Here is a 14,853-nt window from a genome sequence, read left to right as displayed (position 1 = left end):
TCTTCCCTAAAGCTTTCAATAACTCTAAAGCCTTTTAATCACTTTTAAAGCCATTCCTCCCTACATGCCCTTAACACATTTTCAGAGCTGCTGACAAAGTTTACAAAGAGAAAAGTTCTACAAACCTGTAGAGAACATCAGCCACAGGCAGGGACCCCAGCTCAGTCTGTTTCTGTAATAGATGCACTGTATGAACAAAGGTTTTCAGCGACCCTCTAAAAGGACAAGAAAAACATGAATTAAAGATGTCTATTGAAGCCAGACTGAACACACACAACAGCAGCCATGGAGAACACCCACAGCCACAATATGGCATCAGCTCCTTTTCTAACTGGCATCTCTTTCCTGGAGAATGTTCATTCTTTGGGGAGGAAGGGGAAAGAGGAAGAGAGGGGGACAGGCAGAATGCTGGGGAATCTCTGGCCTAAATTCCACCTTTTTTTGGAAGAGGCTGAAGCCTCAGCTGGGAGGAGAGCAGCAGCCACAGGCTGGGTCATCAACAACAGGTTCATAAAAGCAATCCAGGCACCTGATAAAACCCCTCAACCTTGCTCCTGGCAGCTCTTTCAGGACTTCTTGTAGCTGATTAATCACATCCAGATCTCCAGTGCAACCCATGGATCTTCCTGACTGAGCCCAAGTGTGAGCAATGGCTGCTGCACTCCCACCTGGAGATGCCTTTCCTAACTCAAATAGGAAAGACCAGACTCATCCATTGCTTACCAAGATTCTGATTTCCTTTCACAGAGTCACGGAATATCCTGAGTGGGAAGGGAGCACAAGGATCATCATCCAGCTCCTGACCCTGCACAGACACCCCAACAATCCCAGGCTGTCCCTGAGAGCTTTGTCCTAACACTCCTGGAGCTCTGGCAGCCTCAGGGCTGTGCCATTCCCTAGGGAGCCTGGGCAGTGCCCAGCACCTTTCCCTCATCACAAACGCCCCCCGACACAGCTCCAGCTGTTCCCTGGGTCCTGCCCCTGCACTGCCCCTCCTGAGGAAGTTGTGCATTGGGATGAGGTCTCCCCTCACAACCCCAAATTTGGAAGACCCAGACCCCTTTAAAAATCTGTATTTTACAATTTCTGTTTTAAAGGTCAAGGCCATTTTCTGGCAGATGTGGTAGCTTTATTTCCAGGCATCACAGGCCACCTAAGCAGGAGAATTTGGCTGTGTCTCAGGTCAGTTATGAGCTGCTTTCTCCACAACAGGAGTGATCAGCTGCAGAGGTCCTTGCCCTGCACTCTGCTGAATCCAACCTTTTGCTGTCACATGTGGTCACTCAGGCCCCAAACCTCCCTCCTCCACACCCCAATCCCTGTTTTCCCCAGTGACATCTTCAGCTCTTTGCTTTCACTGATAAACCTCAGCGTGGAGAAAATTGACACCAAACACATTAAAGCACCTCAATTAATTATTTAAAGCAATATTTACCCTGTGGTTTTATTTTTAGCAATAAGAAGCACCCAAGATTGCAACTAGGAATGTCAATAATGGTCTCATTTTCAAGGTTTTTTTCTTCAACACATGACTTAGATATTTAAAGGAAAAGTGTGAGGCTTTCAGAGGTGAACAAAGCACAAAGGGATATTTCAACTCTCTAAGCAATGCAAGGCAGACTTGCAAAGAAAATAAAAGATCAACCTGAAGTTCAAAAGCTCTACTTGAAATTTAGCCCAGCTGCAACAGAACATCCCATGTTTCCTGCAAATTGACATCTGGGGAAAAAAAAAGAAATGAGATTGTGTTTATCAAATCCAATTTCTCTGAGCTATGTTCAAGTACATTGCCTTTCAGATAAGGCAGTTGTCAGGACAGAATAATTTGCCACATACCATAAATTTCTCATTGACTTCATTAAAACAAGTGCACTAGAAATTAAGTAGGTTTCATTTGAATAAACTTTTTCCTAAAGCAAATCATGCCATATCCTGGGAACTCCAACATCTTAAATCAGAGTTAAACTTCACAGACAAGGCTGTGACCTGGAGAAACATTCAAACCAGTATTTCCAAAAGGCTCCTTGTGACTTTAAAGCCACATTCATGGGGCTTTGCAGAGGTTTTGTATTTCCTCTCCCTCCCCCCAAGCCCCATTCTCTCAAAACAGTAGGTTTGGATTAAAAGCAGGTATGTCCAATTTGTTCTCAATCACTTGATGCCAAACCCATGCAGGACAAGGGGTATTTTAATCTACAATGGTTGAACTCTTCACTGGCAACAAAATTAAAAAATATCTCCAGATATTTGAGAGACAACACTGAAACCAAATCTGAAAGGAATTGCCCTGAAACCTGGCAGTTCCACCTTCTCCAGCCAAAGAAAGGTGCAGGACAAAGGGAAAAGGAGACAACCTTCCTCCCTGAACCATTTGGAACCATTCCTAGAGCAGCTCCCTGCAGTAGAAGCAGCAATGTGCACACGAGGCATTGCTAACCCAGATCCTTCTGCTTTTGCATATGCTAAACACATGCAAAAAAGAAATGCTTAGCAGTTTCACCCTTTCCAACCCAATATTTAAATATCAGAAAGAGAAAGGCTGGTGCAAGCTAAAAATATCTATCACCAGTGCAGTCACATCATTTTTGATTTGTTTCAATGGAAAGAGAGAATGAATACCAACCACAGCATTGCCCAGGGGTGCTGGAGTCACCATCCTGGAAGGGTTCAAAGACCATGGATGTGGAATTTGAGGGTATGGTTAATGGTGAATCATGGCTGGACTTTGCTGAAGTTCCTTAATTCTCTCTATTTTGCCAGTAAAATTTTGTGTGCTTGTGACCCCTTAGAGAACATCTGGTTGGGATTTCGCCTTATGCCAAACCTCAAGAACCTCAGTGCAACCCTTGAATTTAAGAACTCCAGGGTGTTCCATCCAATCTTACCAATCCTGTTGTACTGCACTAAATAGTTTATTTAGTTGTTGCTTTGCACTGGGTGATTTGAAATTTGTACTCAGTACATTATGTCACGTAGATTGTCATTCCCTTCTCCCATCACATGGTCTCTCCCTCATGCACCCCTCTGCTATCCCCCCTGGTTTGGTCCCTGGATTGAAAGCTGGCCAGGATAGCTATCGAGAGAAATTTGCAAATTTTCATTTGTTTGTAATAGGAATTCCAATTTTTCCAAATCAAAAGGTAGATAAATGCACGTCGGGTCACACCCTGCGAGGGTCCGCAGGCGGTGGTGACCTTTGATAATTAGTTTTGAAATTAATTCTTGTGGAGTCACAATAGGTTTTGGTGACTGAGGAGTGTAATATCAAATAAAGTAACCCATTGCCACCCCAGGCCCGTGCTGCTGCTGTGGCCTTTTTGTTCTGCGTTACGTCTCCACTGGTAGCTGGGATTCTGCAGAGCCCTGAAAGAGGGGGACTGTCGCCTCCCCACTGTCACCATCTAGCCGAGATGCACACATCTAGCTGGATAGACTCGTCCATAGCTAGCTGGAGGGGACTCAAACCACAGCCCGAGAGATGTGGATTCTTACACAATCCCACGATTCTCTGTCACTTCAGCTCCCTTACCTTGCACAAGCCAAGGCAACCAGGGCAGCAGCAGCATTTTCCTTCTGCTTGTAGGGGATGTGCTGGCCGGAGGGCGCCGTGTCCTCGAGCCAGGAGCAGAGCAGGGCCTCGATGCCGTTGAGGCAGTCGGCCGGTTCCTTGGTCAGGCTCAGGGGCTGGCAGTCCCGAAGGCAATTCAGCAGCACCTCAGCAGTGATGTTACACAGGGAAGGGTCCGTCCTGCTCTGCGACTGGATCAGTGGGAACACCAGCAGCAGCCCCATGCGGGAGGTGAAGGGAGCCTGCTCCGGCTGCTGTAACAACCCCTGGCGCTTGAGCAGGGCCAGGGCCTCCTCGTCGCCGGAGCTGTCGCGGTCGTGCTGCTCCTCCAGGGCCAGCTGACGCTGGGCGTTCCAGAGCCCACGCAGGGCGTTCAGCCGGTACTCCAGCAGCCGCGCGTACGCGTTGCTCTGGTTGCCGCACACCGAGCGCAAGCGCTCCGCCAGCTCCGTCGGGTTCTTGGTCTCGAAGGTCAGGATCTGCAAAGGGGAAAGTTGGCTGTTTATAGAGGGTTTTAAAGGGGAAAAAACCACCATCTTGTACGGGTGTGGTGTGATTTTTAGACCAGCTGTTTTCTGCAGCAGATGGAGGGATATTATTTTTAATTTTTGAGGCCAAAGAACGGGCGAGTGGTGCTGTGTCCATCTCGGGATGAGGAGTGATGGTCATACACTAAAACACATGGAATAAATTAAAACACATGGAATCCCATGAACCCCTATCCATGGAGGATGGCAAGGACAGGGACAGCTGCCCAGGGACGGTGTGGAGTCTCTCTCTCAGGACATTTCCCTGTGTCACCTGCTCCAGGTGACCCTGCCTTGGCAGGAGTTTGGACTGGGGATCTCCCAAGATCTGTTCCCAAGACCCCTTCCCACCTCACAGCTGTGGGATTCTGTGAGCCTGTTATCACTGAGTCAGCATCCTCACCAAACCCAGGTTTGGGGGTTGCTGATGGGGATTTTTAAGCTTTCAATAAACAGCAACACACATTGTAAAGAAAGATATACACACGAAAGAGTAGCTTGGAAAACAAACATTCCCCTCTCCTCTGGAGCTTTTTTCTGTAATCGAGGCAATTTTGCTAAAAACTTCAAAAGAACTCTGAGGCTGGAGGGTCCCAGGGGTTTAGAGCCCTTCTACAAAAACTGATAGGTCACAAATATTGTGTAGCAGGAACAGGCTTGTTCTAGTTTTGGAACTCTTCAAATAAACAAACAAACCAACAACCAATCAGTTTATTCCAATCCACCAAGAGTTCTGTTACACTCTCTCCCTCCCCTGCTTTTTTCTCTCTTAAATTTTATCATCTTGCACTTAGCTACACCTTTCTCAAAATACTTCAAGTTGCTGCTGTAGTTAAAAACCCTAAAAGTCTCTTCCTCATCATTTCAGACAGAAGAAAGAGGCTTTTTTGGCACTTCTAAATAAAACTGGAAACCAAGCTGGAACAATAGAAAACAAATAAAGCATGACACAAAAATATATTTATGGTTTAATACCCAGCCTGGGACTGGAAAACTCAGAGTTTTAAGTAATTTACAGACAACTTTTCTCCTTTCAGCAAACAACAGTGGAGATCAGCAAAGTCACTGAAGCTGTGGCAAGCTCAAGGAAAGCCATGAGCCAAGCATTTTCTGATACTCTGGATCCAGTGTCCAAAGGGATTTGGTATCCAAAGGGCTTCTGGCCATGTTCCAAAGTGCCTCATTTCATCCACCCTCAAACAAAATTTTTGGCCCATCTTTATGCTGTAAAACTGTCCTTCTCTCATTTAATAAATAAATATAAACGTGGGAAGGGGAATGCGAGAGACAAAGCTGCCATGGGGAATGGCATCCAGGGCTGTTTGTTTTGTGGGGTTTTTAAATTGCAGGCAGCAGTCATAGAGATCATGAAATAAATGTTTCTGGCTAATTGCAGGCTCCTGAACAGCTTGTTAAAATGCTGCAGGACAAATCACATCTGCCAGTGCCACACAGCCTCTGACTAAAGGCAAGGAAACAGCTTTGCAGTAGGACTTTGACCACTAGAGCCAGGAAAAGTTCACCTGAAAGGAATTCACATCATAATTACACTTGAATGGATGTTGTATTGAGCTCCTTCTACCTAATAAGCCTCCTTTAATTAACTTCTCCAAGAGATTATGAATATTAATTCCTAAACCACATATTACACATTTAAAATAACCATCTCCTGTTGTGTGCTCTGCTGCCTCAAAAATAAGTTTGTTTCCTGTTCTAGATGGAATCACTTTCTACAACAGTTGGCTTTTGATTTTCTTGAACTAAACTGGGTGGATTTTCCACTAAGTGACAACAAGCTGCAGAAATGGAGGGAATAGGGAATTAATTTTTGCATTTTCAGAGTTAAATGCTGAAGAAAGCAGGTCTGTGGTCTTTGTTAATAACAAAGATACCACAAAAGACAAGCTGTGATGTACTTGGTGTTGCATGCCTTGATCCTCAAATCCCACAGTTTAACAGGAAAATGAATTTTTTTTTTTTGCCTTTGCTATGGCCCTACAGCTCTGAGTCTGTCTTGTAGCAATCAGGACGACTCAGTGTCATCAGTTTTGCTGATGAAAAGCCTTTTCCTGCTGAAGTTTTAGTTTCTCCCTGATCCCACAGTTCCCAATTTGCTTTAAAAGCATGCATGGTCTGTCTGGGATTTTGCCTCAGTCTTTCATAAGGGAAATGAGCACTAATTTGGGTAAATGATACAGGAAGTACATCAGCTTCAACAGATTCACAAGATCATTCCAAAATGGGACTTCCAGACTTTTGATAATGCAGTTTACATCATCTAATCTTCATACAAGGTTTATAGAACCAGTGGAAAAAAACCTTAATTAATCAACATCATCAGAGGGTCTAAGCAGGCATCTGCACTTCCAGAAACAAGAGGATGTTAGAAGAAAGGTGTGAGCTCATCTGCTGGACAGGACACTTCAGCAAATTAAATTAAAGGCTGTTTTCCTCAAAAGCTTTTTTACTAGAGGTCAGCACTCAGAGCTACCTCCAGAAAGGAGCTGGAAAACCAAATGTTCCCAGTGAGGCTGGGACAAACCCCCAGGAGCTTCCAGGGTTCAGACACGTCCCAGGGAACTGCTCTGGCTCTCCCTGGCAGCCAAACCCAGCCCTTCCCTCCCCAACAGTGCCAGAGCTTCACTTGGCCCCTGCCAGATCCATCAGTGCTTCCCTCTGGATACATTAAAGACTCCACTCAGGAATCCCAGCCCTTGCCAGGATATCTCCAGGCAAAGCTTGTCATCTTCCAACTATCTGAAGTCAAAACAAGTTAAAATAAAATACAAGAAAACCCTCATCGTGTTCTTTCACAAATTCTGATACAAACAACACAACTAGCAGGGTTTACAAAAGGTAAAATTCCCTTTCCTACTGCCTCTGGGCTGCCTCAGGATTTACACCTCAGCTCTGATTTGGGGCTGGGGGTGACTCGATATTTCCCTGTGCAGCACCTGGGGAGGTGTCAGGGGTAGGCACCAAACCCAGCCCCACACAAACCCCACTGAACCAGTCCCTGATCCATCACCCCCCAACTCCAACCATTCCTGACTGACAAGGCTTGAACAGAATCAAAGAGGATGAAGAGGATGGAACAAACATCACTGTGACATAGAACAAGTTATCCAAGTAGCTACTTACATATCACTCAAAACTGTTATTAAATAGTTGAATTGTCACTATTTTAATTTCACAGTATCTTATCCTTACACATTATTTCCTTGTTTGATCTTTTAAATCAATTTTAGTCAATATTTTAATTAGAAAATGGTAGAGCCAAAGTTCAATCACTCTAATTGGTCCTTGACATCTTCTTCAACATTGAGAAGCACAAAAGGTATCTGATTTTAGAAGAACTATGGGGAGGTGCCATCTTTCCCACTGTATCCAATATTTATCCTTTTGCATCCCACCACACCACCTCACCCAGGTAATTCTTCCCATCAAACAGAATCTTTGCCAAATCTGCTCCAGGAAGGGGGGGCTGACGTTCCCTATTTTCAGGGCAACATGTTTCTCTGCTGATAGTAAATACCAGACCAAGTCCAATTAACACACACTAATATACATGAAGAGTTTTAGCCTGAGGTTTTATGACCCTATTAAGTAAATTTAAATGTGAGCTGTCACTAAAAGGCAGCTTTCTCCTCTGGCTGCAATTCCTGCCCCTTGTCCTCTCCCTGGTGCCTGTGGGGGATGTATTTTAATTCTGCTACACAGGGAACTGAGGAGCAGGGAAGTTGTGCACAAAGAGGGGTTTTTATCCTGAACTTGCATATTGGAAAGGGAAGCCTCTAAATCCCCAACAACATTTAATTCTTTCTCTCCAGAGTTCAATTGGCTGAAATTCACATGTGAAGATGAAGATGGTGGAACATTTATCAGGATCAATTACACCCCTATACCCCCCTGAGTATTAAATATGAATTATTCCCATCTCACAGGAGGTACAAACCAGACAGAAAACAGAAACAGCCTCAAAATTGTAAAATATCTTTAAAAGCAGCATGAAAAAAAATAATTCTATTACTTTGACCACCCCATTACAGGTATAAGGTCATTCCTCTTGTACAGAATTAACAGAGGCAGCACCACTTGTTTACTGGGCTCTTTTGTCTCTAGAAACACCAATAAAACAATGTAAAAAGACTGAATTACAAACAGTATGGATTATTCTGTAAGAGAAAGAGCACAAGTGACAGTTTTAAAGGTACCCTGAAGATTGAAATACACATCCCAACTGAACCTGCTCCATAAACAACCCTGTGTCCTTGTCTCCCACTGTGCTGAGCCTTCCTGCCCCTGGCATTTGCTGGGACATCCAGCACGAAGCTGCCTTGGTGCAAAACCCACCTTAATTTCTTCTAAAACATTTCCCAGCCCCTCTCTAAGGCCTTTTCCTTGCTACACCACGTGCCAAATATACAAACATGTGTGAACATTTTCTCCCTGATGTTTTAGCAGCTGCTGCACTTTACTCCATGCTTTAGTGCTGCAGTTAAAAAACCACAAGTCTCAAGGTTGTTCCAATTTTTTCTGCTCCAAGAAATTTTAACCTTATCCTCTTGTTCAAAGCCTCTGTGTGAGCAGTGCAGGTTTTTACCTACTCAGCTAAAAGCAGAAACTATTTTTTTTTTTTGTGAAAGCACTGGAAATCTCACGGTTCACAAATCAGCACTGACACTGCTATCTTTTACAATTTTATCCCAAATCATTTTTGTAACCATACAAATTTATGAAATAACCTTGGTATCTGAGATGAATTACAGAAAACAAGCAAGCTGTAAATAAATAAAATGCTATAAAGTGTTGTTTCTTTGTTCATTAAAATATTTCTTTGGCTTTATTTGGTGCTCTTACTCAAGCAGTAGGTGAAAACAGCTGCAAAAGGTAAAGAAAAATCTTTGTAATTTAAACACCTGAGAGTGCAGATCACTGAATTAATAAGCTGCAATTGGTAACAAGATCTATATTTGGGAAACAGATTTGCAAAATCATCCTTGAGAAGTTTCCTAATGTTTCTCTACAAGGTTACCTAAAACACAACTTCCAAACTCCAAAGTCAGAGGCCCAGTGGTCCATATCCGAGAAGTTTAATAAATTCCAGGTCCTGGCAGAGGAGCCCTGGGGCACTGGGAGGGGAGGCACAGGCAGGATGAGGCTGTTCCAAGGCTGCCACACGCCTGGATCAGCAGTTTTCAAGTCAGAGGTCACCACCCCAGGAAGGGTCACCCACTTAGGAAGGAGTCAATTGTTGATGGTGGCATTAGGGACTTTCAGCATGACAGAGGTGACGCTTGTAGATGGCAGAGAGGTCACAAGCGGAAAGGTTTGGGAAGCACTGACCCAGATAATTGCAGGGAACTGCTCTCTCCCTCAGCAATCGGGCAAAAGTGACAAAATGTTTTCTCTGGGTTGGGAGGAAAATGGGTGAAAACTTCCAAGTTTAGCAGAAACCTTCCAGTCTAAATCATTTTATGGCAAACACAAGTCAGTCACAGGACTGGCACATGCTGAGAAAAGAGCACTGGACTCCAGCTCTTCACCCTCTCTGTGGAGAGCCAGCCCAGGCCATGCTGGGGGGAAGAGGAAAGGCCATCACTTTTTCCTTACTTGTTTCATTTTTTATTATTATTTTAACCTTCCACTTGATTAAAAGTAATTTTTTTTCAGTGCAGAGCCACACCTGCCCAGTGGCAGCTCTGTCCTACAGAACAAAGCTCAACAAGAGTCCAAGCACCAGATGAGGACAGACAGACACAATCCCAACAGCTACTAAGGGAGGAGCTGCACTCCCAGCTCCATGGGAAACCAGAGCAAGGCTCCCTGCCCATGGCAGGAGGGGATTCTGGATGATCTTTAAGGTCCCTTCACCCCAAACCATTCTGGGATTCTGTGGTGAGCTGGCAGATCAAATCTCCCTGGTTTGAGGGACCCCCCTCCCTCAGACAAACCCTGACCACGCTCCTGGTGTTCTCCAGGGAAGGTGCTTGGCTGGAAGATTCTGGAAGTGCTGAAGTTCCCTTTGGGCCATATTAAGGAACTTAAAGGGAACATTAAACCCTTCCTGCACTCAATGTCCCTCCTGGATGGGCACTGACCAACCACAACGTCATGGTAACACCTCCAGCTCTGTCACTGAGGGTTGTCTCCAAGAAGGAGAAGACTTTGCTCTTTCAAAGATTTCTCTGTGTGAAAGGTTTTAAAATAAAGGTCCAAAGGGTTCTGTAATCACTGACTAATCCAAGTCTCTCCTGACTAGAGGATTTTAGTGGGAGACCTGCACCAGGAGCAGCTGCTTCATGCGTAACGTTACAAAATTCTATCAGATTTTTTTAAAAGCCCCAATTTTCTGTAAATATGCTGAAACAATCTAAGAAGTTGGCACACATCATCACAAAAAAATAAAAACAGAGCAAAAACCTCTAGGCCCTTTAAAACTCAACATAATCTTGTCTTTCAACTTGTTCTAGGAGTAAGGCTCTTGCAACACACCATTAAAGTATATATGTCAACACACCATTAAAGTATATATGTATAAATACAAGTGTATACAAATATACAAATACACAAAAAGATAAAACCAAAGCTGCATGGGAGTCAAAATAACAAAATAATAAGTTTCCATAAGCCTTTCTTGGCATAACACCAGCACTGTAACATTTTTTCCTCTGCTTTTCTTTTTATAAATAGACAGAACCTTTGAACAGAAGGACAAAGGAAACACATCCAAACACACTGACATTAGTCACCAATACGCTCTTTAAATGGATATTTAGGCAAAACAGACCAGAATGATACTTCTCCACCCAAAAAAAAAATCCATTAAAGTATTAAACATTATACATTTTTAATTAAGCAGTTCAGCTCCTAATTCAACCAGGCTTCTGACCACCACTGATGAAGCACAAGAAGTGAATTAAAGAAGTTTCCTAATCAAAGCAGCAGCTGCAGCATCTCCTACCCTTGGCCAATAGCACATCCCAAGAGATTTCTGTTTGGACCATTTTCAAAGATATTTATTACAGTGCAAGTAGGAGTAGAAAGAGTGTAAATGAGCTCTTGTGTAGCAGTCGATTGCATGGCCATGCCTCAATCAGATGTGTGCACCTATTTCCACAAAATGGCTCCTCAAAGCCATTCCACATCACCAAAGTATCCCTTATTTCAATGAAAACAGCGTTAAAAAAAGGCAGAGAAAAGTTATGAGCTAAATATTTTACATTTGCACCATGTGAAATTTCATTTTGTAAAAATCCTTCCCCCTCAATACCAAAGTCTAAACCAATTTGCAGATATCTGAAAATGAAATTGATTGCTTGTGATCATCAATTCCATCAGTGGATGGAAATAAAAGGCTTTGATAAGCTGTGACTTAAGAATAAAGATCAATATAAGTCAAAATCAGTACTTGTCAAAAATAAGCACCACAGCAAAAAGTCATATTTAATTATTTATTTCAAAGTTTTGCACTGCAAACACAAACAGGAAAAGAATCTCTGGAGCAGAAAAAATGAGGTGAATCAGTGGCACTGGATGGCTGCAACACTTGTTATAATAAATGTCAAAGCACAAGACACCAATTCCATTCCTATCTCTCCCAAACAACTGGAGTTTTAGAACATTCCTAATACTAACAAAAAAATTCTCCTGTGCTGAAGTGTTTGTCAAGTGAAGCTGTGTGTCAAGTTTCAGGCTGGAACACACTTCTGGCCTGGCTGGCAAGATCTTGAAATAAGGTCTTGTTTGTTTTTTAAAGGATATCCTCCTTTCTTGTGATATAACATGAAAAATGCTGTGGGAGCACTTGATTTTTCTAGCACAGTTTTTAAACTCAATTCTTCTTCTAGAACTATGCCATGGAATCAAAATATTTTCTTGCATCCAAGCTGCACTGATCACAAGGGAGAATCATTCCATGTTTACACACACAGAGGTAAGTCAGCCACCTTAAAAATCTCCCTTTTCCTGTTCATGTGATATTTGCCAACATCCATTTCAGGGGAGCAGCTGATTTCTCCATGCCATTCCCCAATGTCCCAACACACAGGACAGAAAACGCACATTCTGCAGAAAATATCTTTCCTTAGGTAAGGCTGGGGGAAGTTTCCCCAAAACCCAATGAACAATAATGTTGTCAGGACCGCTTGTGGGGTCATCTCAGCAACAGCCCAGACAGCAGCTAAAGCCTCACTAAAAATGGTTTTTCGGCCTCAAATGCCTGGGACCAAACAGAGACCGGAGATAAAGCTCCGGCTGGAGCGTCCCCTGTGCGCTCCCACCGCTCAGCTCCGGTGACAAAGCCCCTGTGTCATTGCGAGCCACACTGCCGGGGAGGAGGGTGGGGTGAAACAGGAGAAGGGAGGCACACAGGGGGAAAAAAAATGCAGTCTACCAAATAGATGCAACCTATAATCCGTGACATTCAGTCCTTCAGCGGCTCCTCCTAAGATAAAACAGCTGCACCGCCTGCCTGCAGCCAACAAACACCAGGGGCAGTTCTGGGAAGGTAAAAAGCTGGGATGAAAATCGGGGCTGCCCTCCTGGATCCTTAATAACCGATCACGGTCAACAGCTGAATAAAACACTCGGGCACCCCTAAGCGTGTTGTTGTAAGGCTGATCAACTACAAACCGTCTAAAAGTAACAGCAAGAAAACATAAAACCTTCAATAAAAATAAACGGGCCAAAGGCCACGCTGAAATCCGTGAGTGCGGCTCTGATTTCCAAGATTCAAAACAAGGAGGACGCACCAATACTTCACCCTCCATTTACATCAGCACCTCGCCATCCTCCTGCCCAGCTCCACTTTCATTATTATCCGAAATAAATCAGATTGACTCAAGACAAGCAGAACGCCTCGACACCGGCTGGCTCCGGACTCCAGATCCCTCACCCGGCATCCGCACGCAGCATCCTCCATGCCGGCCCCCCATCCTCCCTCCCCTAGTCATCCTCCCTGCACCCCCATCTCCCATCCCCCCGTCCTCCTCGCCTCAGGCCTCCGCTGCCACCGTGCCCCCGTGCCGAGGGCATCCTCCCCTCAGCCCCGGCCCTGCCCCGTCCCTCCCCTCAGCTCGGGGGGCCGCCTCACCTCCAGCTCGGTGTCGCCGGGCTCGGCCACCCCGATGATCTCGCTGGGTAGCTCGGCCAGGTCGGTGACCCGGATCAGCCCGTCGTGCAGGAAGATGGTCTCCTCCTTCACCGACAGCCACTGCGCCGAGTCGGTGGCCGCGGCCGCCGAAGCGGCCGCCGGGGAGCCCATGGCGCGGAGGGCGGGGGGGCTCCGCAGGGCTGAGGCGAGGCGGGTCCCGCTACCCGCCCATGGCGGGGGCAGGGCGGGGGCAGGCGCGTCCCCAGCGGCCTGAGCGCCGGACAGCCGGGGCGCGGCGGGCAGCAGCGAGGAGCGGCGCGTTGCCACCGCGGCGGCGGCGCTCCGGGGAGCTCCGGGAGCCGCCGTGCCCGCCCGCAGCCCCGCGTCCCGCGCCCGCCTCACACACACCGCTGACAGCGCGACGCCATGTTGGGGGCTGAGGCGCGCCCGGCATGCACCGCGCGGGGGAACAATACACCCGGCCCCTCCCAGCCCGCGGGCCCCGCCCCGAGCGCCGGACACGCCCCCAGCGCCGCAGCTCCGCCCCCCGGCCGCTCCCGCCGCTCCGCCCGCACCGGCGGCGATGCCGGCAGCGCCTCACCCGCACCGCCTCACCGCACCGCGTGTGCTCCGCTCAGTGCTCCACCCGCACCGGGCACGGGGGATCGCCCGCGCTGGGCACAGCGCCTCGCCCGCGCCGCGGGGAGGGTGGCAGCCGCACCGGGAAGAGCGGGTCACCTCCACCGGGCGTGGCGCCGCACCCCATCAGGAGCGCTTCCCTCAGAGCTTCACCCCGCTCCTATCGCACCTTAGCGCCTCACCCGCGCCAGGGAGAGCGGATCGCCCGCACAGCGGAGAGCGCATAAACCGCACCGGGTGCGCTCCCCTCAGCGCCTCACCCGGGGAGCGGATCAGCCGCGCCGGGCGTTCTCCCCTCAGCGCCTCATCCGCGCAGGGATTGCTCCCCTCAGCCCCTCGCTCGTCCTTCAGGGATTGCTCCCCTCAGCCCCTCACTCGTCCCTCAGGGATTGCTCCCCTCAGCCCCTCGCTCGTCCCTCAGGGATTGCTCCCCTCAGCCCCTCGCTCGTCCCTCAGGGATTGCTCCCCTCAGGGCCTCACCTCACTCCCCTGGCACTGCCCCGGGGTCTCACCCTCGTGCAATGGCTGCTCCCTCAGCCCTTCTCCGTTCACCTCCCTCACCGAGAGCTGCTCCGTCAGTGCTGTTCTCCTCAGTTTCCCTCTCAACCCTCTTGGATTCACTTACTGGGCCCCTCTGAAACCCCATTTCCCTCCTGGGCTGGTCCTTCTTGGTTCTCCCTCATGGTTGCTTTTCCTTTCCCGCACCCCTGCTCACCCCTGTTTTGTCTGTGCCCTCACAGAATTATTTCCCTTTCTCCCTTCCCCTTGCCCCCCTCTGTCACCCTCTCACACGAATCCTGTCACCTCTCAAGGAGCTTTTCCCAAAGAACTCATGAGCAAGCAGGTATGTCCCTTCAAATCTGCACCTCTGGATTTATGGATTCCAGAGGGTGTAAAGCAAAAGGGTTGCAACACCTCAGAATGTGTGGAAAAAAGGGGATCCAGAGGAAAGTTGATCCTTCTTTCTCAGCCTAATTTCATCCTCAGTTCCTTCAGACCTTGCCCTGAGCCCGTTCAGAGGCACA

The 14,853-nt window shown here is 47.1% G+C and overlaps 1 protein-coding gene across 4 annotated transcripts in view; it reads right to left on the bottom strand.

Moving 5' to 3' along the window:
- Nucleotides 1–13,625, bottom strand: part of HECTD4 (HECT domain E3 ubiquitin protein ligase 4) — a 66,777-nt gene extending 53,152 nt beyond the window's left edge. For all 4 annotated transcript variants that reach the window (XM_030958597.1, XM_030958599.1, XM_030958598.1 and 1 more), the window contains exons 1-3: nt 13,190–13,625; nt 3,530–4,047; nt 126–215 (exon numbers count right to left, since the gene is read on the bottom strand). In XM_030958597.1, the coding sequence (XP_030814457.1) occupies nt 126–215; nt 3,530–4,047; nt 13,190–13,360 (779 nt within the window). In that variant the 5' untranslated portion in view covers nt 13,361–13,625. The remainder of the gene's footprint in view (nt 1–125; nt 216–3,529; nt 4,048–13,189) is intronic.
- Nucleotides 13,626–14,853: the final 1,228 nt, after the last annotated feature.

The sequence above is a fragment of the Camarhynchus parvulus genome, chromosome 15 (genome assembly GCF_901933205.1).
Source record: "Camarhynchus parvulus chromosome 15, STF_HiC, whole genome shotgun sequence".
NCBI lineage: Eukaryota > Metazoa > Chordata > Aves > Passeriformes > Thraupidae > Camarhynchus > Camarhynchus parvulus.
Note: the sequence above shows the minus strand (reverse complement) of the source record. Positions and strands in the feature narration are given on the sequence as shown.